Here is a 25126-nt window from a genome sequence, read left to right as displayed (position 1 = left end):
CCAACAAGTTACTTGTTGACTTCTTTCCCACCCAAAACCCCTCCCCACCCCCCACCCCTGCAAACACTCTCTCCCCACCCTTGCGAACACCCCCAACCATCTCCCCTACCCCTGCGAACACCCCTCCCCATCCTCTCCCCCACCCATGCGAACACCCCCTCTCTCGTCCTACCCCTACAAAAGCCCCTCCCCTTTTTTCGATTCCCCCCTCTCTTTCTCTCTCTCTCTCTCACACACACACACACACTCTCTCTCTCTTAGACTCTACCACCTTCACCGAATGAGGTTAGTGTTGGGTGGGGAGTTTGAACCTCGTGGTGGTGGGTGATGGTGGAGATGGGGTCTGAAGGTTGGGTTAGTGTTTGATATGGTGGGTTTAGAGGATGGTGGACTGGTGGTGGCTACTTGGTGAGTTGGTGGTCTTAAGAAATATGAAAGGAGGAGGAGGGAAGTAGAGAAAAAGTAAAACAAAAAAATAAATAATAAATAGCAAATCAATCATATTGTGACACGTAGCACATGTAACATACTAAACAGGTCACAAATAAGTTAAACTCAATAGAAGAAAACAACCCTACAACTAATCAGGAATAATCCAAAACTTGACTTGTTTTGAGAACACCACGCAAAGGTTAGCTTTTTAAAAATAATTTTTCCTTTTTTAAATTGGTGAGGAGCAATACCCTAGTAAAAGAGCATCTCTCACTATAGCATATCCAATCAAGCTCGAACGATCTGATCCTTTAAGAGTAGAAGGAAAAGATGAAAATTTCACCTTCAAAGATCTACTCTTAGTGAGGTACTTTTATCCCATGACCTCATTTACATACAATGCATCCCTTATAATTAAGCTAGTAATTATCTGCTATTTTTTTTACACTGATGCCATTTCAGTGACATATCTAGAAAATTAGAAATGGGGGTACGATAAAATGAATAATTAGATTAATAAAATATATCATCTATCCTTTTGACCCTATAAATATTTTTTGGAGACAAATTTCACCAACTTTAACTGCAAAATACCATTAACATATAAGAAAAAAATCAAATAAAAACAAATGCTGCGAAAGAACTGAACAACAGTAATGAATTTGAATCCCAAATTTTCTTTGTCTTAATATTTAGTCAACCCTGAAAATTTGAGAAATTTGAAGATTAACTATTGTAGAAGGATTTTGTAAAAATTTGAAGTTGATATAAGTCACATAATTGTGTTAATGGAATAGGGTGGAAAAGGATTATTAGAAGATAAAAAGATGATTTAATAAGTATATCAAACTGAGATAAAATAAATGGAAAATAAACTCATAGTTTTAATATAAATTGACAACGTTCTATAATTTGTATTTTTTTGAATGGATATAATTTGTATTATTGTATGTGTAATAAGAATTGTATATTTAACTTCCATATAAAGCCATGTTCTTTTGAACTTATTTTGGTTGAACTAAAATCAACTGAACTAAACTGAAATTAACTAATAATAATAATAATAATAATAATAATAATAATAATAATAATAATAATAATAATAATAAATAATAATAATAATAATAATAATAATAATAATAATAATAATAATTGATAAGGATGAATATTATATATTATAACGTTCTTATTCCCTTTTACTAGCTCTTTATTAATATTATAAACTTTAAGTTGTGGGTTTTAATTATTTTCATATGCTATTTAGAAATTATGTTCATTGGATTATTTATTAATTTGACATATGCTATGTTATCTACTAGTAGTAATATATCTCATGTTTAACAGGTACGTTGTGTATTTTTTTTTATCCATATGAGCCACAAAGGCAATACAAAGTACAAAGAAGGGGAGGGGGATTTGTACTTGTGACCTATCATTCACAGCACCTCAATCTTAACCATTAGGCCAAGATATACTTGGTAAGGATGATGTTATGTGATGGTATTTTATGATCGTGGTTGACAAGTTGAATAATTTATGTTTTAGTTAGATAAGTTATGTAACCTAATTAATCATAATACTACTTTTGTGAGTATTTCGGCTTGTAGTTTAAGATACTTGATAAACCTATTAATTCTCATTCCAATTATTCTATTATTCATATTATTAGTGGTGGATTCGATTATCTTGGATTTCATATTATTGTTCGTTACCCGATTCACTTTTTATTGCCAAGTTTATTTAGTTATTTTATATTTCAGATCAGTTAATTAGTTTCCAATTAAATCATTATATTTACTATTTAGGATTAAATTAGTAGACATTGAACTTAATTTTAATCAAATGTTCCCTGTGGATATGATACCCTATTATTTATCACTTACTACTTGATCATGTACACTTGCAAAAATAGGATTTTATAGCTTGTTTAAAATCGCTATCAATAATAATAATAATAATAATAATAATAAATAACAATAATAATAAATAATGAATAATAAATAATAATAATATGTAAATAAATGATAAATAATAATAATAATAATAATAATAACTGAATTGAAATTAACTGAAAATACTTTCCAAAGAACAGGGCCTAAGTTATAACCTTTCAAGGAGTAAAAGGAAGAAAATGTGTTGATAAAGAACCTTTGAATAAAGAAAGAGTAAGCGGAAAAAAAAAGCAACTGGAAGTGAGCTTGTAGGGATCGATCATGCAACCTTACTAAACTCTTTTATGATCCCCTACTACCGAAGCAAACATTAATTTTAAGAAAATTATGCATGTATAATAATTATATAGCTTTTCTCCAAATTAATGGGGATAAAGTTGTACCCATGTCCCATTGTACCTCTTGTATCCGCCTACCATTTACTAGGTAATATTATTAAAGGTAAGTAACATCAAACAAACTTGACAACAATACCTTGGACTTTGTTCGCTAGCAAAGTTCTTTCAGAATAAGAGAGTAGGAAAAGAAAAATTCTAATTTTTAAAGTGCAACTAATTAAGAAAATTTTGTGAAATACTACTTATTAGTGTTCGCTTTTTTAAAACAATGAAGTACTAATTATTTTTTTTGAAAAAATACCTATTATCAAGATTTTATTTGTGTGACACTACCAAATGAAGGAAACAATTAAGACTTATGTTAGTGGACCAAATGAAAAAACAAACCCTAATTTCAATTTTTACAGTTCCAGTATGCAAAATTCGACCACCAATTCTAAATTGCATCACTAATTTGATGAACAATTATCCCAATATATAACGATTGTGCATAATTACCCCCATTTTCCCAAATTTTGAAACCCTAATTTGCTAAATTTTTAAAAAGGAAAAATTATTAAGAATTAGTCAATCTTTAAGTCATCCGTTAAAAACAAGTCAATCTGATGATTATCCTTGAATAAGTCAAACTTTAATACCAATGTATTTTTAACAACTACTTGTCTGTTATTAACATAATTAACCGTTCAAATATTATATGTGTAACTCTTCAAAGAAATGGGAGAGAAAACAAAAGGAAATTAAAAATAACAAAAAAGAACAAAAAAAAGTCAAACTAATTGTAATTTAACTTGTTTAAAATTAACAAGCACTAGAGGTACACTTATTTAGAAAATAATCCAAAGATGACCTATTTTTAGCAGGCGGGACAAATGTTAACTTATTATTGACAATTATTTCTTTCAAAAAAGCACAACCACTAATTCCAAATATTGTAATTTTTTTGAAGAGATATGCAATTATTTGCTATTGGTATTTCATATTTGATTCAATGTTATATATTAGGGATTAGGGAGATGGAGGATTTGAGAATATAACATGTGAAATTGCATGAGGAAGACAAGATGTAAGGCCATTGATGACATCCACATAATAGACCCGACAATACTTGTTAAGGAATAATTTAGTTATTAGAGCAACTACAATGACAAGATACAACCATCTGTAGCTTTGTGTGTCACATCAGGTTTCCAAATTAAAATATTTATAAGATACGACATTTCCCAATGAAAAGCCACCACCACTTGTAGTTTTGTAGGCCTCACAATTGCATTTACTAAATAGAAATTGGAAGTGAGATGGAAAGGTACAAGTAGGGCCCACAAAAAGTTAAACAAAGCTATTTGTTCTATGAAGCTACCTGATTTTGTCAAGCTACAACTTCTTTTCCACTCCAATAGCAAAGTAAGTAGCTCCAACTTTGTTGAAATTGCAAGTTGAAACATCCGTTGGAGTTGCTCTTAGTGTCTCGAAATAGAATCAATTAAGTTACTTATTTTATTTATAGTAACCTAAAATTACTGCAGTAACAACAGAAGCCGACATATCCAAAAGAGCCACCAGGCCCACCACCAACACACCACCGTTATGTGCTGTCACTCTCCATTACCATAAATAAGAATTTAAATCATTTCTTTTACAAATTTCATTTAACCTTTATATTTTCTTACACTCCTATGAATTGAACCTACCCCCATACATACCATCCCACACATCCCCATGCCACTTTGGCATCATCATCATCATCTCTCTCAAACTTTTTGTCTCTCTAAAAAGGACTCAACTTCTTAAAATTTGCACATTTTACTCTCTCTCACTATATTCTTCACTTTCTCTCTCTCTTCTCTCTCACTCTTTCTCTCTCTTCTTCAAAACATAAAAATTAAACCCACATAACTTATTCTTCTTTTTTTAAGGTTTTATCAATGGCTGTTCATCTTGTTCTTGCACTCCTCATCTTATCTATGGCTGGCCACTCAAGTAAGAAACAACACTCTGCTTTTTTTTTTTTTTTTCTGGGTGTTTATTTTTTTCCAGTTTAACCCTTAAAAATTGTTATGATAGTGAGATTTCCTAAAATGGATTTTTGATGTTTGAGCTATTTTTTTGAAGTTTTGCTTTTTTTTTTTCTTACTAATTATAGTACTTCGTATCTTATGCACTGTTAAACTTACTATTTAAACCCAGTTTTTATGTGTGTTTTTTGTATTACAGTAATTTTTTTTCCTTATTACTACTCTTTTGATTCATTCAATTAAAGTAGTTCTTCCTATTTTTACTTTTTAAAGCATTGTACTTTATTTTAGTCTTTGTAATTTCTTTTTGTTTTTCCATGTAATTAGTTTATATCTTTATTTCATTACCAGTTTTTCTTTATAAATTGCTTAAAGAAAGATCTCAAATCAAAATGGGCCCTGTTAAAATATTTAATAATACTAGTATTAACTTTGTTAAATTAATTTTCCTTGTTAACTTTTTACTGTTGTGGGTAAATATATTTTTCTTCTTTTTGAACAAAAAGTAATTACTTCATATGGTATTGTTTTTGAAGGTGTCATAAATATTGAGAATATTAATGTGGTAAAATGTCCATGTGTAAATATAATATGCAGGTGCAAGTTATTGTGTATGTAAGCAAGGGATAAGCTCAGGCATACTGCAGAAAGCAATTGATTATGCTTGTGGAGCAGGAGCAGATTGTAACCCCATAAGCCCAAGTGGGCAATGTTATAATCCAAACTCAATTGGAAATCATTGCTCTTATGCTGTCAACAGCTATTACCAAAAAAATGCTGCTAAGGGTGCCACTTGTGATTTTAGTGGTGCTGCTATGCTCACTAACTCTAACCCTAGTAAGTCACTGTCTTCTTGGTGTTTCGCCTATGTTACTCGGGCTCTTCATTTTACCTCAAGTATTTATGGGTACGGATATGTGGCGGGGTTGTATAGTTGGGCACCAGGTGTTTTAGCTTTAGTACCAGTATGAATGATATGTTTTTATTTGGGTAGATATTGTTAGGTTGCTCTGAAATATTTTGTGAATGCTATAAGGTGAAATATAGGTAAGATGATGGAAACCGAAAATATGATACCTGTTGGAGAGAATTGGGTATAAAATTACCCCAAAACAAATGTTGTTTGCAAATACTTGTTATGTGGATACTAATTGTGTATAAAATTGAACCTAGTGATATTATAATTGCTAACAACTGGGTGGAAAAATAAGGTGATTTATATACGATTAAGAGCTCCTAATGAGAGAATAACCTAGAGCTAAAGGTGGTAATCTAAACAAGTATTTTTTTGGGGGGTAGTTAGCAAGATGAAACTTATTTGAAAATGTGGCATGTGGAATGTGTTCTCCATGAAGTTTCAATGCAGCATGTTGGGTTAGGAGTTAGAACACATTGTAAACATGTAATCTTGAATTTATGGTTGGTCTAAATATTTTCTGGTGGGTTACATCTTGATCTAAAATTTGTTAGCTAACATGTTATATTTTCTTCCTCTTATGTTTTAATTCTTACAGGTAGTGGTGGTTGCTCCTTTTCAGCTTCTTCTGGGTATGTCATGGACAAAAACTTACATACTTAGTCTATATCTGTTATTTTATTTTGTCGGTTTGCTGGCCGTCAATGGTTGAGTTGCTTTGGTTGGAATGACATAGATTCTTTGTGAACTTCATAGTAGAGTAGAAAGACAAGGCAGAAACCCTAATACTTCTTCCATTTCGTTTTAAATGCAACAAATGGGTATTATTTGTGAGATGTAAAATATTCATTTGTTGTATTTAAAAACGAAACGGAGGAAGTACAACAACTATACTTCTATTTGAACTTCTCTAAGTTGATAATAGACAGGTGTTTGCCTTCTTGTGTTTGAAGAGGCGGAACAACATCGAGAAAAAGATGAATATAGTGTGAATGATTTGGGTATTTCTGACACTATTGTCAAAACAAGTTGCAACTATTCTTGTGTCAAAGAGTTCTAGTAAAATGACCTTTGATTTCAGGATTTTTTTTGTGGTATTGTCGATTATGTCATGCTTTTTAAGGATAACACTTGCGTGATTGTTTAGTTCATCTATGGTAAATTGACCTTCCTCTAATTCATTATAAAGTTGTCTTAGGTGGCTTGTATTTTATTATGTCTCTGTCACTGTATATTTGCTAATGCTACGCCTACAAATTTGTTAATCTCCTTCCCTTGGTGCCTTGAATTGTGCATTACCTTATCTTTGAAGGTGGACCATCAAACATTGTATTGAAACCGACCAATTAGTTTGTATCTTGCTTTTTTTGGGGTCAAAAAGTAGCAATGAACATCTCTACTTATTCAAACAAATTGCTTTTTATTCCTTGTTCAAAACCTTTTGAAACCCAGCTCAAAAGAATCTAAGCTCTATGTGAACAAAGCCGCGGTATTGTCTACGTAAAGCACTTCTTGGTTGTAGTTTGAGCTTGTTTATTGACTATAATACGTGATTAATTAATTGATATATTTGATTACGAGAGTATTAGGAACATCTGGCTACTTGGGATTGGGGAGAAGATAGTTTAAGGAACCCTTGTTTTAATAATAATCTAGATTAAAGTAGAAGAGTCTACTTTTTGTATGTAATGAGACCTTTGCCTAAAGCCTTTGCCTTTTTTCCTTTGGTGGATAGACTCAGCATCTTTACCTTTTATTATCATTGCCATGTAGAGAGCATATCCTTTTCAAACTATTTTCATAATCTAAGGGTAATCACAATCAAAGTTTTTGTCATATTTCTTCATTTCCTACATGTATGATTGTGTTTTTGACTCACCTGTCAGTGTTTAGAGGGACAGGTGGCTTGCACTTAGGGTGAAAGATAAAGTTTTCAACTTTATCAAATGAGTTAAATGTGCCACGAAATTGCTTTTGTTTTGCTATTTGTACCCTAATGGAAAAAGACACTTTTACCCCTTAGCCAATTACAATATTGTCCTGGGATATAAAGTTATAGTAGAATCTTACAGGTAAAGTATTTGTCACATGAATGATTGATTGCAAAAAAAAAAAAAAAAAAAAAAAAACAGTACTGCCTCTTACACAGTGATTTGTCAGTTATCAGATTAGCTGGAGATCTCTATGGATTCAACTGTATATACTTACTAGACGTGTAAATCTCTAGTGGCCATATATGTCTTTTTGGGTCTTGGATATTTTAGATACCTCTAGGATTTTAAGTTGGATCTGACTCGAATGCTATGTACTCATTTTCTGCTTCCCTTTCTCACCTCCTTATGGTTATGGATGCTTGTTTAGAACTGTGGAACTTTTTATTTTGGACCTTGGAAACTTTAGGAAATTTAAGATGAAATCCTTTGGTCTAGAATTTGTGTCCTTTTTTTTTTTGAATCTCTATCTTTGGGTCTTTTTTCTTTTCTTGGCGTCCCTAGTTTACTATTAAGTTGGTAGTGAGACCAGTATTGTTCAAAAGATTTGTACAAGGTTTGAGGTCACTATAATTATCTATAACCGAAGCGGTGGGGATGCATGTAGTGTGGCATGAGGATGCATGGATCTTCTAGAGTGCGTTCTCTTCAAGTTAAAAAGTTAAGGATTATGAATTATGAGTTAAAATAAATTCAAATAAGTTCTATTAAGTTATAGGATTAAAAAGGAGTTCCAGTGTATTCCAATAAGTTTAGATAAATCTACCAAAATTTTAGGTGAAGAGAATGCACTTAAAAGTTTGGTTGTGTCACTAACACTAAAAATTAGATTGCTGTTTTTCACAGTGACATCTTTCTTGACCTTGACATGTGTTTGATCATGTATTCATGTGAGATTGTCTTTGTTTATTAGCTTTAAAGTAGGAGCTTCTTACTTGTATTATGGATCATATGGTGTCACAAGGCTATTATAGTAAAATGACTGATGAGAAGGTTACTTGTCCCCCTTGTTCATAAGGAATGAAAAGAAAGGCATCTGAAACTTTAGCATATGTACTCGGCCTTTTGCATGATTGAGACTTCATTTTCATACTCTTAACTTGTTATAGTGACCTGTAAAATGTTTGGTGACCTCCATAAATTTCTTTTTTTTAATAAGTTATGAACTCCGGAAGCATATTATGCTATGACTTTTTAATTACAATCTTGCTATTTATCCAATTAATTTTTCTGTGCCTTATTGGGTTCATCTGCCGAAATTTTGTTTTCAAGTGTGATTTTCACATGTTAATAGCTCGTCTTTTGTTGATGTAAATCAGCTCTTCCAGCACCGGTACTACTAGTCCCGTCACAACAGTACCAACAACATCCCCGACTACGCCGACCTCAACCCCAATAACTCCTGTATCAGGAACTGGTGTAACACCTGTATCTGGTACTGGCGGCACTGGTGGCACTGGCGGCATGGGTGGCACCGGCACTGGCACTAACCCAACTACTACCTCCCCTTACACTGCCTCACCAAATGCAGGCAATGGGGTGCTCGGAGGAGTTGGTACAGGTTTACCCCCTACTGGATCGAGCTATGATGACAGCGATGGAGGAATCAAGCTTCAAAGCACGACTTTGAGCTCAATTTTCGCGACATTAGCAATGTCGACCGTGATGGTTATGTGGAATTGAAAGATGAGTTGGTAGAGACCTCTGTGGGTATGCCGGTGAGGGTGGAGCATTTGATGTGCCCATGTGCAGGATTTGGGGCAAGCATGTGAATTGCAATACCTTTTGGTTTAATAGGAGGGCAAATCATATGTATGATGTAATTTCTAAGCTTAGTAGGGTATTTTGTATCTTTCAACCCATCCTTCTAATCAGCTTTTATGGATGCTTGTTTTCTAGCACTCTTTCTATTTTTGGACCTAAAATTTTATTTGTTCTGTATAATCTAGATCTAGCTAGGAAGGTTGAGGGAACTACTAGTACTATTAATTATGGTAAGCATCCCGGGGTTGTATAACTTTATCTTATGTAGGAAATCTTTATTTATATTATTAATAGTAGTTTTTTTTATTAAAAAAATAATTGTTTATGTAGCATTTGTTAAATTATCCAAGGCTTTTTCTATGGTATGGGAATATCTGAGTTTCACTTAACAAATATATTAGTTCATAAACGTAGTTTCTTAGCAAAGTGATATGCACCAATATCTTGTACTCAGTTTTTTATTACAGCATTAAGGATCATGGGTTTTTCATTTTTTCTCTCATCTTATTGCATTCATGGGTTCTCTATCTCTATTACATTATTATTCCTATTTTTCCATACCCATCACCTTTTCCCATTCCCACTAATACTGTTCTATACCCCGTCAATATTGATCAGCCTACTGGCATCCAATTAAAAGCTGAAATGAGAATAACCCTTTTGCTTAGGGGATCCACAGTCGATGAGAGGTTACAAACTTAGTATCTATGATTGTTGATGCTCTTAGTTTACCCTTTTATATTTTAAAGTTAACGTTCTTTAACTTCGACTATGATTTACAGGATATATACTTCATCCGTTTTAAAATAGTTGCACCGTTTGACATAGTCAAGCGAGATCTTGTCGAAGGCAGTACAAGGTACAAAGAAAAGGAGGGGGGGATTTGAACTTGTGACCTATCGTTCACATTACCTTAATTATAACCACTAGATCAAAACATTCTTGGTTAAAGAAGTATAATGTTTATGCCGATTTCGTACCAAGTACGCAAAAGGTATTGGGGAGCCAACAACAAGAGCAATATACTTAAACAAATGCGAAATAAATAATGATAAACAAGAACGTAAATAAAAGAATAGGAAGACAAACAATTGTTGACGCGGAAAACCCAAATGATGGGAAAAATCGCGGGTGACAATCTTGATCACCAATCCACTATTGTAACGTCGCCGTCAATACAAGTATGTGAGTTCAATCACCAATACAAGAGCTTTTATGTATGTTTAATGAAGAACGAAAAAGAGAGAGAGAAAGCTAAGTGTAGGCTAGTAATCAGTAATAGCTCCCATAATTAATTAAGTTACAAGACTCAAATATATATATATATATATAGGTTAGGAATATCCTTCAAAGATGTTGTCAAACTCCCTAGAAAATAGGCTACATCAGCTTCCTTTGCAACTACTCCCTTCCTTCTTTCAACAAATAGAACTTGGGTCCATTTTCTACTGCAACATCCGTATGATAAGTGATGCCTCTTAACTCATGATTTGAAATAATATTCTTGCCGCTAATAGTGAAAATTCTGGGCCCAACAATTGCCCCTAATTGATGTTCCGTTGCACAACCGTCTTGGGAAGTGGCATCAATTACACTCTTCCATAAATCTTCTCCTTCAAATGGCTTTAAGTACTTTGTTTGTTCACTTCAGACGTCATCACCCTGTCTTAGTTTCCTTACTTATTTCCACGCGCCGTCGTCAGAAAACACCATGTCTACCAGAAATAAATCTCCTGGCGTCAACCTCTTAGAGGAAAAAAACGCTAGAAAGGATGCAGAAGAGGAATAGAGAAAAGACTGAAATTGTTTGCCGCCGTCACCTCTATTGTAGTGACATCGCTAAAGGGGGGATTGCTAAGATGACGTCGTTGAAGAAAGCAATGGACGCGCGAGCTGCTGAGATGGAAACCAAGCTGTCGGCGTTACAAGAAGAACTCACCAACACCGCCAGCCTTTACACTTGGAAAACCAAGGCAAGGCTAATGAAGCAATACATGGAAGGTCAGACGACGTCCATAAATTCCTTGCTGTTTTTGGAACTCTCGACGACATGTTTCTTGACAGCGCTCTGCCGCTGCTGAGACGACAACAACTGCTGAATATGCCCCTGTTGCAAAGGACAAAGATGCCATGGAGACAAACTAGTTTTCAGGGTTAGTTTTTGTGTATAAAAGTCGTTGTATATCTTTGTTGTGAGTTATGCAAATGCATATGTATGTTTCTAAGTATGTATGTACGTATGTATATGAATTTTCCATCGTGACTAGAGGTTTAATTTTAAAACTAAACGTTATCATCCAGGATATGTCGTCAAGTGTAGGGCTATGTTTGTATGAATGTGTGTACGTATGTGTGTATGTACCTTTGATGTTTGAAACCACATGCAATATTAATTGTTACGAAGGGCTAAATTGCCCCTTATAATTAATTGCGTGTGGTGTTTTGTATGTTGTTCTGATGACTTCTTAAGGTGTGTGTCCCTTTGTGTATAGAAGTCATTTTGTGTTCACCTGAACGCCGTCAAACCTTGATGCGGCAGCTTAAAACTGTCGTCGTCACAATGAAGGTTGACGTCAACTGTGATGTCGTCGTTGACACTAATGTTGGTGTCAAGTGAATATGAACATTGTGGTGTTCGATTGTCTTAGTGTTGGCTGTCGACGAATCCTCGTCCCCCGGCCCATGCTTGTCTTCATACAACAAAGGTGAGGTGATCGTTGGCTTCGCCAACGATCCTACGACACTCAAGTTAGTATAATATAAAAAGAAATAATGCTTAAAATACGAAGGAAATCGAATATGTTGAGAACAAAATGAAATGGAATAACTCAATTTAACATGATGGTTACTTACCTGTAGTGGCGTCCCTTTTGTTCTCAACACAATACGATTAAAAGTGATAAAAGTTTTAGATGGGCGACGTTCCAACTTCAGGGAACGTGCTTACCCTCCTCGAGATATGAAATAATTGATGATGTCCAAATGTCAGGCGTTGTCGCAAAGATTATGTTGACGTTGACATCACTTGTTGGACGACGTCCAACTAGCTAGGATCATTTTTCCAATCGTTGGCTTGACGAATCTAACGGGTGCTATGAACTTGTGGACGATCATAAGGCTTTGGATGGCACGAACTTTCTTTGTTTGACGCCGAGTTCCTGTTGTCGACATCATAAAATTCTTTTCTTGACTGCATGTCTTCCTCCAACCGGATCTGGGCCAAGGCTTTGGCTTGAGCATCCTCGAACATTGGACAGGGATACTTGGTAAGTTCTTTGTACAAATCTGAGCCTTCATCCAGTCCTTGTCGGAAATCTTCAATCGTCGTCTTAACGTCGCAATTCGGAATCGACACCTTTTCCCTGTTAAACCTGTGAACAGATTCTTTCACGGATTCATCAAATTTCTACATGATTCTATGTTCACTAGCATGTTTTTCCATCTTACGACTACTAGCAAACTGTGAATTAAAAATATTAATTAATTGAGCAAACGAAGAGATAGTGTCATTGCCAAGGTGGATGGACCACCGTAGGGCTGGTCCACTCAACGTCGATCCGAATCCTTTGCACATGCATGCCTCGCGCATGCTACGAGGAATTGAGATGATGATCATCCTTTGTTTGTATTGAGCGACGTGGTCATTTGAATTTGTAGTGTCGTCGTACATCTTCATTGTTGGGACATAGAATCGCTTTGGAACCTCGATCATGGCAATGGGATCAACAAAAGGTGAGTCCTCATAGCTGTTCAGCGTCGCTTTCTCCATAGGGCGAGGGACACTGGGGATTCTGGCGATCATGTCTTCTAGCTGCTGAAGACACTTTTAGATGGGATCGTCAGCGACGAAACGCGGTTACCCCTTTGTCTGGTCTCCAATGATGTCGGCGTCAGGCTCCCCATCTGGATCATCACCGTGGGCAGGAATGTTGTGGCCCACAGGAGTTTCGAATAGGCCTCCGTCCAGGCCAGGCATTTTGGAGACATCGCCTATGTTGCGGCGCTTAGAGCCTCTGGACTTTTGGGCTGATATCAGGCTTTGATTCTCCATGCATGATGCGATATAGTTATTCTGCAATTCAACCATAGCAGCCTTGACAGTTGAGTTCATCTACGACTTCTTGAGTGGTTACCCAATCTTCTGCCATTGCAAACACTGAAAAAAGAGAAGGCACAAACGAAATAGTAGACAAAAAGAAAGTGATGAACAATGTATAAAGATCTTGCTGAAGGCCCCCACGGTGGGCGCCAAATTGTTTATGCCGATTTCGTACCAAGTACGCAAAAGGTATTGGGGAGCCATCAACAAGAGCAATATACTTAAACAAATGCGAAATAAATAATGATCAACAAGAACGTAAATAAAAGAATAGAAAGACAAACAATTGTCGACGCGGAAAACCCAAATGATGGGAAAAATCGCGGGTGACAATCTTGATCACCAATCCAGTATTGTAACGTCGCCGTCAATACAAATATGTGAGTTTAATCACCAATACACGAACTTTTATGTATGTTTAATGGAGAACGAAAAAGAGAGAGAGAAAGCTAAGTGTAGGCTAGTAATTAGTAATAGCTCACGTAATTAATTTAGTTACAAGACTCAGATATATATATATATATATATATATATATATATATATATATATATATATAGACTAAGGAATATCGTTCAAAGATGCTGCCAAACTCCCTAGAAAATAGGCCACATCAGCTTCCTTTGCAACTACTCCTTTTCTTCTCTCATCGAATAGAACTTTGGTCCGCTTTCTACTAAAACAATTTCCGTATGATAAGTGATGCCTCTTAACTCATAATTTGAAATAATATTCTTGTCGCTAATAGTGAAAACTCCGGGTCCAACATATACTCCCTCCGTCCCTTAATAGAGTGCCCATTTCTTTTTTGGACACTATTCAAAGGTAAAGAAAGCCCTCAAAAAATATTTCTAATATATAAGAAAAACATAGTCATGTGGGGTCTTGTTTGATTCATCTCATTACGTACATTAAGAAAATCAAACTTTTATAATTTTTACTAATATGAAATTAAAGATATTAACGATACAAAACGTGCATTGGCAAACGTGCATTGGAGAAATGGGCACTCTATTAAGGGACGGAGGGAGTATAACATTAACAATACTATACCTATCATATGGATCTTATTAATTTTATTCAATGTCTAGATTTATGTTATCAACTGTTTATAATACTAGTACATAATTAAAGATAATAATAATGAAAAGGCAAAGAGAGAAAATAAAATAAAAAAGTTGAAGGTGTACTGGTTTTTATAACTAAAAATCTAAAATCACATGAAAACACCATAGAAAAAGCCAATATAGTATAGTATAATTCATTGTTATGCGTTTTTGATTCAGAGCTGCTTTCTTTTGTCGTAGATGGGCAACGTTGTTGTATTGAGGCCCCACTAGTAAGTGAGCAGTAGCTACTAGCTAGCAACGGACATGCTGCTGGGAGCCTGGAAGAGTGAAAGTGGGACCTCCTTGTATTGACATTAAGAGAGCCTTCCGTTTTTTGCTTTATTGTAAATTTGCACTGTTAACTTTTGTACTATCTTGTTTTTTTCTTTGAACACAAAGAGGGAAATCTTCATTTATTCAGTCGGTGTCGGTCAAGACCCAGATACAATTATATAAGCCCATTAAGAGAAAGAAGAAAAAGTAACCAGAATCAGTTGTAACTAAACGGCCCAGTTCCATACTTCCATCGCAAAAGGGATCTATTTTCTAGTTAAAGTAAGAGAAAGTGTATAGTATTATAATTTGCAATTTTGTGATTTTTAGGAATAAGTAGAAAAATACTACTTCCTCTATTTTTTTTATTTACGTACAATATTTTGACTTTCACTTTATTCACACACCTCCCTTTGACCATATTTTTTTTACTAGTATATAAAAACAAATATGATTATATAAAATGTTGTTGGATTTGTTCAAGTGAATGTTTTCATAATATCAACTATTTATAAATTTTATAAATGCATAATTAGATATATTAATTGTCAACGTTGTGTGCTTGCAAGCGTGAAAGTCAAATTGCTGCACTTATTTAGAAACGGAGGTTAGTATATTCTTCCTCCGTTTCTAAATAAATGTTACGTTGAGTAAATTGACATTATTCATAATTTAACTTTGACTGTACTTTCAAGCTATTACATAATTATGAGATTCGTCTCAATGACTACTTTTAAAATATCAACTATTTATAATATTTGACTTGTGTGCGATTTATAATATAAATGGTCATATAACACATTGAGTTACGTGAAAGAGTAGATATAATACTTATTTAGGAACAGAGGTAGTAAGTTTTTGTACCCACTTTTTTTGGAAAATTTTCACAAAATTACCCTAAAATATGCTAATATTCACGTACTTCAGATATAATTTCAAACAAGCTTGATCTTAACTTGTTGGCGTAATAATGATGTAACACCCCCGATAATTCTCTCTTTTCCAAAAATACTTTTCAAATATAAAACTAGAGAATCATCAAAGCATTATCCCCCGTGTGATAACGTATTGGCCAATGTTATCAGGATCGGGATCCTACTTTGGATCGTAGGGGTTGGTAGAATCGAATCGGTGGGATCGGATCGTAGGATCGTAAGATCCTACAATTCGGTGAAATAGAGATAATTATACTAAAATATGGTGAAAACCTCATGTTAAAAATTTACACATATTAATAATGATTTTCTTAGTTAGCAAATGATGATAGTTTTTCAATACAATAAGATTGAAGTAACATGCGATCAAAATCTAATAGGAGAAATATAATATGTGAAATTACTTTATGATTTTTATAGGGTAGGATCGGATCGTAGAGTCGTATTATCGTAGAATCGTGTTAAGATCCCACCATGTGATTTTTTGTGGTTGAGCAGGATCGAAAGATCCTACAAAATTAAGATCCTACGTAGGATCGGGATCGGTGCGGTCCTCCAGGATCGTAAAATCGTAGAATCGTAAGATTCAGATCGGGATTTTAACAACAATAGTATTGGCTTATTCAGAATTTTGCAGCGGAAAACATATAACTAACTTTAGAATTGAAATTTAATAACTAACAAAGTCAACCTTAAAATCAAACCACAACGTTAACGTTAACTTCAAAACAAACTTAAATATAATGTATTAACTAAAGTACGATAAATAAATCAACATGCTACATAAGCTCTCCATTCCCGAACCCCATGATGCATCATCTTCACACCTGCAGATGACAATGCACTAGAGAATCTGCTCACCAAAAATGGATCATCACAGGATCAATAAGGCAAATTCATGATCAACACATATAAAGAAAGTACGTAATCAACAAAGTTGAGTACTACATAATAAATAAACAACGATTTTTTCACCAGGTACCCTTGAAGTTTCTTAATATTCACCTGATACCCTCGTGTTTTCCAAAATTCACCAAGTACCCCTGTAGTTTGGAAAAATCATCAGAATACCCTTAATGACTAACGGTCATCAACTCCGTTAGTTATTAAGCATATATCAACAAAATTAACTCCTAACTAACCTAATTAATCCTAATTAACTCTAATTAAACCTAGTTAATACTTTTTAACTTATCTCTCTCCCTGACCCCTAACCCCTAACTCCACCACCTGACCCCACCTTACCCTAATGCCCTAACCACCCAAACCCCACCACCCTTAGCCCCTTCCCACCACCCCTGCCCCTCCCCAACGCAGCCTCCCCCACCCCTGCCCCTCTTAACCGCAGCGCCTCCTCCCACCCCCACCCCTTGCCCAACACCTCCCCCCCACCCCCACCCATTGCCCATCGCCTCCCTTAACCCCCACCCCTCGCGCAGCGCCTCCCCTTTTCCATGATTTTCTCAAGCTCTACTTCATCATCACAAGCAATGCCAAGGTCCACAATACTGCAATTATGTTGAACTGCGCTAGAAAAAATGGAAACAGGAAGCAATAGTCACCGAAAAGAGACGAAGAAGGTTCCCGTGTACAAGAAAACGCAAAAAAACTCGAGCTTTAACCGAAAAATCGTCGAAAATGGAGAACACACACAGTCGAAGAAAGACCCAGAAAAAATTCGACAAGAAAAATATGAAATTCTTAGCGAACCATAACAAGAAAGTGGAGACGAATATTTCTAGCAACTTTTTGAAGCAATTTGAGTGCGAAAGGGGCGAATTTCAAGCAAAATAACCTTCGAGTAGGGAGGTTTGTTAGAAAGAAAACTGGAGAAGAAGAAGAAAAAAGGAGGAAAAACACACGAAGAGTGTGCGAGAGGTGCGGGAGGCGCTGCGTGAGGGGTGGGGAGAGGTGTTGTGTGAGGGGTGGGGGTAGGGGAGGGGGCAGGTGGTAGAAGGGGTGGGGGGAGGGTTAAGGGTTAGGGATTAGGGTTAGGATTAACAGTTAGGATTAATTATGTTTTTTAGGGTTATATTTAACAGAAAGTTGACGGTAGGATCATGTTAGGTATTTTTCCAAACCACAAGGATACCTGGTAATTTTGGAAAACGCGAGGGTACTAGGTGAATATTAAGAAACCTCAGGGATACCTGGTGAAAAATCCGAATATATAAACATTCCTTAATCCGAATATATAAACATTCCTTACATGATACTAATAAATAGTAATCAGGGATAAATAATAACATAATAATCTGCAGATAACTTTTATTAAAATAAATTCAACAACATTTTTATTACTTTAATGGAATAGTCACTCGACCGAGTTGTCTAACTAAAAACCAGCCTTCCCTTTGTAAGACGAAATACAGGCGCGACTCCATATTTCCATGGCCTATGATATCGAGAAACCTTTTAAATAAAAATAGGAACAATGATCAATCCAAACCCAGAAAAAGTCATGGCCCGCTTACCATGTACCCCAACTCCTGATTGTCCAACTTCAGACGTGCACCAGACTAAAGTTTATTATTATCCAAGTTTCACTTTACATGATTTACCAATTATTACTTGTTATGAGTTTATGACACACAAGCAGCACAGATTAAATATAATCAAACATTCACAACTTTATTTTTTTTATTTTAGGATTGAATAAGTAATCATACAACTTACAACTAGATGTGATCATGGGCCGGGCCGGGCCGCAGTAAAAAAATTTAGCCATTGGTCGGACAGGGCCTAAATTCGGCCCGAATTTTTGTGCATAAAGCCTGCTATTTGGGCCTTAATTAGCTGGCTTTTGCGGGCCAAAACGGGCCGAGCAAAAAAAAAAAGACTAAAAAGTCGTTTTTGGATTGCCCAAAGCAAAAAAAAATCGGGTCGGACCCGACCGCGGGCCAAAAAATTCTGCCCAAAAACGGGCCGGGCCAAAATGATCAGCTCTACTTACAACACAAGATCAATTCCTTCTTTAATCCAATTTTTCTTATTTGTTGAACCTAGCCAACAACCAACTTACCTGTAAAACTAGCAAACTTATATCACACTCCCAAAGATGGGTTCTTAAAACTGGAGACTTGTGCAACAATGATTGGTTCAAATCCCGATGCTAACTCCTGACCAGCAACCTGCAAAAAAGGGACCCACCCTGGAGGTTTGGGTGGTATTTCCCCCTCCGATGCTTAAGTCAGATGTCAGGGATGTAAAGGAACTTTTAGAGAGAGAAAGTAGAGAGAGAGAGAAGAATTTATGACAGAGTAACAGTACTATGCTCTGAAAAACGTACCTTTCACCCTGAAATCAAGGACTATTTATACTGTTTGAAATGACTGTTGTGCCTTGATGTCACCCTAATTTGGGAGCATCTGATTGGCTAATCAAAGTAGTGGGACACGTGGCAGCAATTAATTGGTCAGTACACCTCACTTTCATATAAAGGTGTAGATCATCTTTTGTGGGCCTAAGTACAATTTTTGGGGCCAGGAGAAGGACCTTTAGTACACTTTCTTCAGAGAAACGTACTTTTAGGCCTGTCACCTTCAGGCCCTTTGTACTTTACTCCCCTGCACATATGCCACATGTAAGTCTGATGAGGCCACGTGTCAGCGCAATAGCCGTTGATTTTTAGGCTACAACATTTCCCCTTAAAAGAGGGAGTTATTATCTTCTGGCGCCAAGACGGTTAATCTTCCTCTTTTAACCGACCTGGAACTGCCCTTCTCTTTTTCAAAAAAGAGGCGCGATTTTGCCGGTCTCCCGGTCAACCCATGCATAACGGTTACTTTTTACCGGATGAGGGGTCATTTTCACCCCTCTATAAAATGTGCCTTAGTCGCTCCTGGAATCATTTTAAACATGCTGAGAATTTTCTAGAGAGAGAACTCTGCGAATTTTTACTGAACTTTTAGAGAGAAGAACTACTCCCGTCCAAGCTCTTGCAATGTTACTTTGCTCGTCCGAGGCCTCAAGTCATCTTTGACGTTCGTCCGAACTTTTCTCTACAGGTATATTCTCAACTCTTTTTCTTTTTCACACATATTTTAAGAAAATGGATTCGTCCTCTTCCTCGAACAATTCCGGCCGCTCAAGGGTTGGTGCTAACCCTAGAACAGAGGGCCTAACTTCCTCGGCATCTTCTAGAGTTGGTCCTTCTCGGCCGGACATGCATTCTTTTTCTTTAGCCATGGACGGCAAAGTCAGACGACCAGTCTTTACCTGTGCAGGGTAATCTGGCGCGCGTCAAGCAAACGGCTCGTATCAGAAGAGGGGTTACCATGCCGGCCTCTAGCTCAGAAAGAGAGGAATCCACTGGCGAATTCCTGCGAAGGAGAACGAGAGACCCAAAGCGCTCGTCCTGCTAACCAAACTCCTTCTCCTGAGCATGCCAGGAGGAACCAGAAATCAGGGCTCTCCAGATCCCAGCCCGTCCATACGTAGGACGGTTTCGATGAGCCAAGGACGGCCAGCTCTTCTAACCCCGCTAGCGATTCAGAGGAGCCGTCGACCACTTCGTCTGAAATAAGACGCGGCTAGGTCCTCTTTCTGACCCTAGGTTTATCCTGGCCGATAACACTTGGCTGGACGATTAGGTTCGGACCTTAGACCTTTTTCAGTGGCTATGCCCATGCCCGGCTACCACTTTGTCCTTCCCGGCCGAGAGGAACCATTTTCAGTGCCCCCAGGCCATTTTGCAGTTTATCGCCTGGCATTAGATGCCGGCCTGCGCTTTCCCCTTCACCCTTTCATCAGCCAGCTTCTTCATTACTATGGCATAGGACATAATCAACTTGCCCCTAACTCTTGGCAAAACATCCTTACCTTTCTGGCCGTTTGTAATTTAAAAGGAAAGGACCCTTCTCTGGCCGCCTTCACCCACATTCATTACGTTGCCAAGGTCCCTAGGACCGTTGAAGGAAGCTGGCTGAGTGTATGCAATCGTCAAGGATTCTTGACGTCTTGGGATAAGACATCCAAGATGCACTCATGGAAGGGTGAGTTCCTCTTCGTCCAGGCACCCAGTAAAGCGGTGGCAAACCGACTTCGGTATTTTAGCCGATCCAACACGAACACTGGACGGATGGCCTCATATCTGGAACTGGAGAGTAACTCTGCCGAGGAGATGGTGGAGTACTTCCGGATTTCGGAGTATACTATGGAAAACGTCTCTTTCAAGGGTCCGTCCAATTGGATTCCCTTTAAAGAGATGTTTTATCATGATAACTTCCTAGTCGCTGCCGGCTTGCGGCAGGACGAGGACAGAGGTATATCAACTAAAAATTCTCTAAGTAAAATTCCGGCTTGATTATCATTCGTCCAACACCCGTTTCTTTTCTTTTTGCAGATTCGGCCAGGAGCAAACTAAGGAAATCTTGGATAGGAGATATGAGCTCGTCCAGATTTGCCGATACTCTATGGAAGGAATACAGCAAATCAGGTGCCGAAAAGAGGGCCGACACTCTGGTAAGATAACTTTTTTTTTTTTTTTTTTTTTAAAGCGTCCAAGCAAAAGCTGGACGATCTGCTTCTTTTGGAAGGTAGCCCGTCTAGATGAAGCCTGGACGAATCGCCTCTCTGAGGGGCAATTCGTCCAGTGTGATTGAATGACGGGTTGCCTCTTCGAGAAGCAGGACGTCCAGATGAGTGCTGGACGGGCCATTTATTCGAGGAGCAACTCGTCTAGGTTGATTCCTTGACGGTTTGCCTCTTCGAGGAGCAGTCCGTCCAGATGAGTGCTGGACGAGCTGTCCATTTGAGGAGCTACCCGTCCAGGTTGATTCTTTGACGGTCTGCCTCTTCAATGAGCAGTACGTCCAGATGAGTGTTGGCCGAGCTGCCTCTTAAAAGAGCAGTACGTCCAGATGAGTGCTGGCCGAGCTGCCTCTTAAAAGAGCCACTCGTCCAGATGATGACTGGACGGTCTGCCTTCATGATGAGCAGGACGTCCAGACGTATCCAGACGATGTCATCCTTTGAAAAGCCTCTAATTTTTTACATCACTTTTTCAGAAAAATGCCCCAACCTCCAAAGCCTTGGCTGAAAAGGCAGCGGCGAAGAAGCGGTCGGCCGGTACCAGTGAAGCCCCTCCTTCTAAAAAGGCAAAGGGATTCACTGCTAAGAAGAAGAAGACAACACGGCCGGTCCCTAAGGTCGTGATTGACATACCGACCAAGGAGGAGGCCAAAGAAGAACTGACCGAGGTTGGCTCACGGGCCCTCGTGACCTACACCGGTCCTGCCGAGTAGCCTACCTCTTCTCAACCTGACGAGGTTGTTGTCTTGGACGATGCAGGACAATCTTCTCAGTCGAACGCGGCTGTAGACGGGTCGGCTTTCTCTGGACCAGTGGCCCAACTGGTAGGCCAGATGCCTACTGCTTATAGGACGGCGTCCCGTTCTTCTGGTGAGTCTTACTATTCAAACGTGGTTAGAACACTACGGGTTGGCGGGCGTCCGATGAGTCCGTCCAACAAACAGACCGTGGTTATTCCCATCAGGTGTACTGACGAGTCTAACCTTTCAGATAAAGGGAAGGGTCCAGCTGCTGACGGCTCTCCTATTCTTTCTGATGACGAATCTTCTCCGGCTTTCGGAAAGATGTCATCAGCCGAACGTGAGAAGCTCAAGCTGGAGCTTTTCAAGTGCTTCCCTGAACCCTATATTAAGGGGTTGAGGGGAGCATCATCTGGGCATGTAGGATACATATCTCAGCTTGCTGCCGAGGTACATCCTTCTCTCTTTAGACGCTTATGTTTTTTACTTGACATTTACTCCTTTCTTTTTCAACCGTCCTGACATACCTTCTCCTTTCATATTTTCAGCTTTTTGCTCGCAGCATGCTAACTGAGGACTGGGCGAAAGCGCTTCGAAAAGAAAATAAGAAGCTCGTCCAGGACGTAACTGTGGCCGCTGACCATGCTCAGTTCGTTATTGCTCAGCAAGAGGTGTTGCATCAGCAAACCAAAATTGCTTTGGAAAAACGGTCAGCCGAAATGGAATCTCAGATCAAAGTTTATCTCCTTCGGCTGACGGAGATGTTGGACGAAAGGGCGTCTCTAGAACGCGCCCTGACGGACGAGAGGAACTCAGCCATGACAATGGCTGCTGAATTCTACAAGGAAAACCTCGTCTTGAAGGTTAAGAACCAAACTCTCCGTCATGAAGTAGCGGCCACGGTTGAGGCGGCCAAGGGAGCTTTGAACACCGTCATCGACACCACCAGCTGCAATTCTTCTACCCAAAGCCCCTTTGCATTGTCCAACTTCTTTTTATCCCGGCCGAAAGAATCTTGTTGAAAGCCTCAACTTGCCCATTAGCCTGTGGATGAGCTACTGCGGCAAAGTGAGCCTTGATTCCTTGGTCAGCCAACCATTGACGGAGCTTCGGTGTCTCAAATTGTGGCCCATTATCAAAGACGATCGACTGGGGCATCCCAAACCTTGTAATCAAGTTCCTCCAGATGAACCCCTTAACGTCATTAGTGGTGATTCCCCTTAATGCCTCAGCTTCAACCCATTTTGTAAAGTAATCCACAGCTACTATTACAAATTTCTTCTGGCCGGCAGCAATGGAAAAGGCCCAAGGATGTCCATCCCCCATTTAGCAAAGGGAAGAGGAAAGAGAATGGGAGTCAAGTAATTGGACGGCTTTTGATAGATATTACCATGCCTTTGGCAACTATCACATTTCTTAGCGTACAGCAACGCGTCTTCTTTTAAGGACGGCCAAAAGTAGCCCGTCCTGAGAGCCTTCTCTGCCAAAGCTCTTCCTCCAATGTGGGAAGCACAAGCTCCCTCATGCAATTCCTTTAAAACGTCCAGACCTTCCTTTCGGCTGATACATTTCAGAAGAGGCCGATTGTAAGATTTCTTGTATAGAGTCTCATTCCACAACTCAAACCACTTATCCCTTGCTTTCACATACTTGGCTTCAATTGGGTCAAGAAGCAGACGACCAGATTTCTTGAATTCAATGATTGGACTCATCCACTCATCTTCTCGGCTGAGAAACAGCACTTCTCCGGCCTCGATGCTCTTGGCCGCCTTTACTTCCCAGAAGACTGTTCTAGGAACGTCTCCCTCAGCCGAGCTGGCCAGTTTAGAGAGGGCATCAACCTGATGGTTCTCTGATCTGGGTACCTGATCTAGGACGAACCTCTTTAAAGACTTGATCTCTTCCTTGACCAGATTCATATACTTGCTCATGGACGCTTCCTTGCATTCAAACTCACCATTGACTTGGCTGGCGACCAGCAGAGAGTCAGTTTTAGCTTCAATTTCCAAGGCACCAGCCGCTTTGCACATTCTTATACCAGCCAAGAGAGCTTCATACTCTGCTTCATTATTGGACGCCTGGAATTTGAACTTCATAGCATATTCAAACTTGTCCCCTTCTGGAGATTGAAAAATGATCCCTACCCCACATCCGTTAGTAGTTGAGGATCCATCCACCATAAGGGTCCAATGACGCCTTCCGTCCGCTGGGTCTTGGACGCTTTCTACTGTAGGCCGAGTAAGCTCTACAATGAAATCAGCCAAAGCTTGGCCTTTGATTGCCTTTCTAGGCTCAAATGTTAAATCAAACATATTAAGCTCAACGGCCCATTTTAACATCCGGCCAGATGCATCCATTTTATGCAAAACTTGCCTTAGCGGCTGATCAGTATATATAAGAATGCTGTGAGCTAAGAAGTAAGGCCTTAACTTCCGGTTAGCCATTAACAATGCCAAGCCGAACTTCTCAATGGTCGAATATCTGTTCTCTGCATCTTTCAGCACATGGCTCACAAAATTGACGGGTATCAGTATCTGAACTTCTTTGACTTTGGACGGCGAAGTCATATTCATGATGGCTTGAATTTTGTCGGGATTTGCCTCAATCCCTCTCTGATCAACCAAAAACCCCAGAAATTTTCCAGCAACTACGCCGAACACACATTTCTGCGGATTGAGCTTCAACTTGAATTTTCTCAAAGTGAGGAAGGTTTCCCTCAGATCGTCCAGATGATCTTTCTCTTCTTTACTCTTGACAATCATGTCGTCGATATAGGCTTCCATATTTCACCCAAGCTGCGGCTGAAACACCGTATTAATGAGCCTCTGAAATGTGGTTGGCGCATTTCTTAGGCCAAAGGGCATTCTGAGCCATCCATACAATCCCTTCTCAGTAATGAAGGAAGTCTTATCTTGATCATCCGGCCACATAGGAATCTGGTGAAAGCCAGAATAGGCGTCCATGAAACTTAGCAGGGCATGGCCGGCCGTTGAATCTACCAGACGATCAATTTTAGGCAATGGAAAGCTGTC

General features: G+C 38.3%; 1 protein-coding gene across 1 annotated transcript; it reads left to right on the top strand.

The window, feature by feature from the left end:
- The first annotated feature begins 4502 nt into the window (after nucleotides 1-4502).
- On the top strand, nucleotides 4503-9699 carry LOC104907878 (PLASMODESMATA CALLOSE-BINDING PROTEIN 3). The gene is made up of 4 exons (XM_010696899.4): nucleotides 4503-4702; nucleotides 5335-5574; nucleotides 6252-6285; nucleotides 8964-9699. Exons 1-4 carry the CDS (start codon nucleotides 4648-4650, stop codon nucleotides 9325-9327), a joined length of 693 nt encoding a protein of 230 aa, XP_010695201.2. The 5' UTR covers nucleotides 4503-4647; the 3' UTR covers nucleotides 9328-9699.
- The last annotated feature ends 15427 nt before the right edge of the window (nucleotides 9700-25126 follow it).

The sequence above is a fragment of the Beta vulgaris genome, chromosome 5 (genome assembly GCF_026745355.1).
Source record: "Beta vulgaris subsp. vulgaris cultivar EL10 chromosome 5, EL10.2, whole genome shotgun sequence".
Taxonomy (NCBI): Eukaryota; Viridiplantae; Streptophyta; class Magnoliopsida; order Caryophyllales; family Amaranthaceae; genus Beta; species Beta vulgaris.
This window is presented reverse-complemented; position numbering and strand designations above follow the sequence as displayed.

Bases quoted from the DNA above. Each gene is read 5' to 3' on its own strand.
- LOC104907878 (XM_010696899.4), top strand. From the start codon at position 4,648: ATGGCTGTTCATCTTGTTCTTGCACTCCTCATCTTATCTATGGCTGGC. The intron at 4,703-5,334 runs GTAAGAAACAAC...TATAATATGCAG, and splicing joins ATCTATGGCTGGCCACTCAA to GTGCAAGTTATTGTGTATGT. The intron at 5,575-6,251 runs GTAAGTCACTGT...TAATTCTTACAG, and splicing joins GCTCACTAACTCTAACCCTA to GTAGTGGTGGTTGCTCCTTT.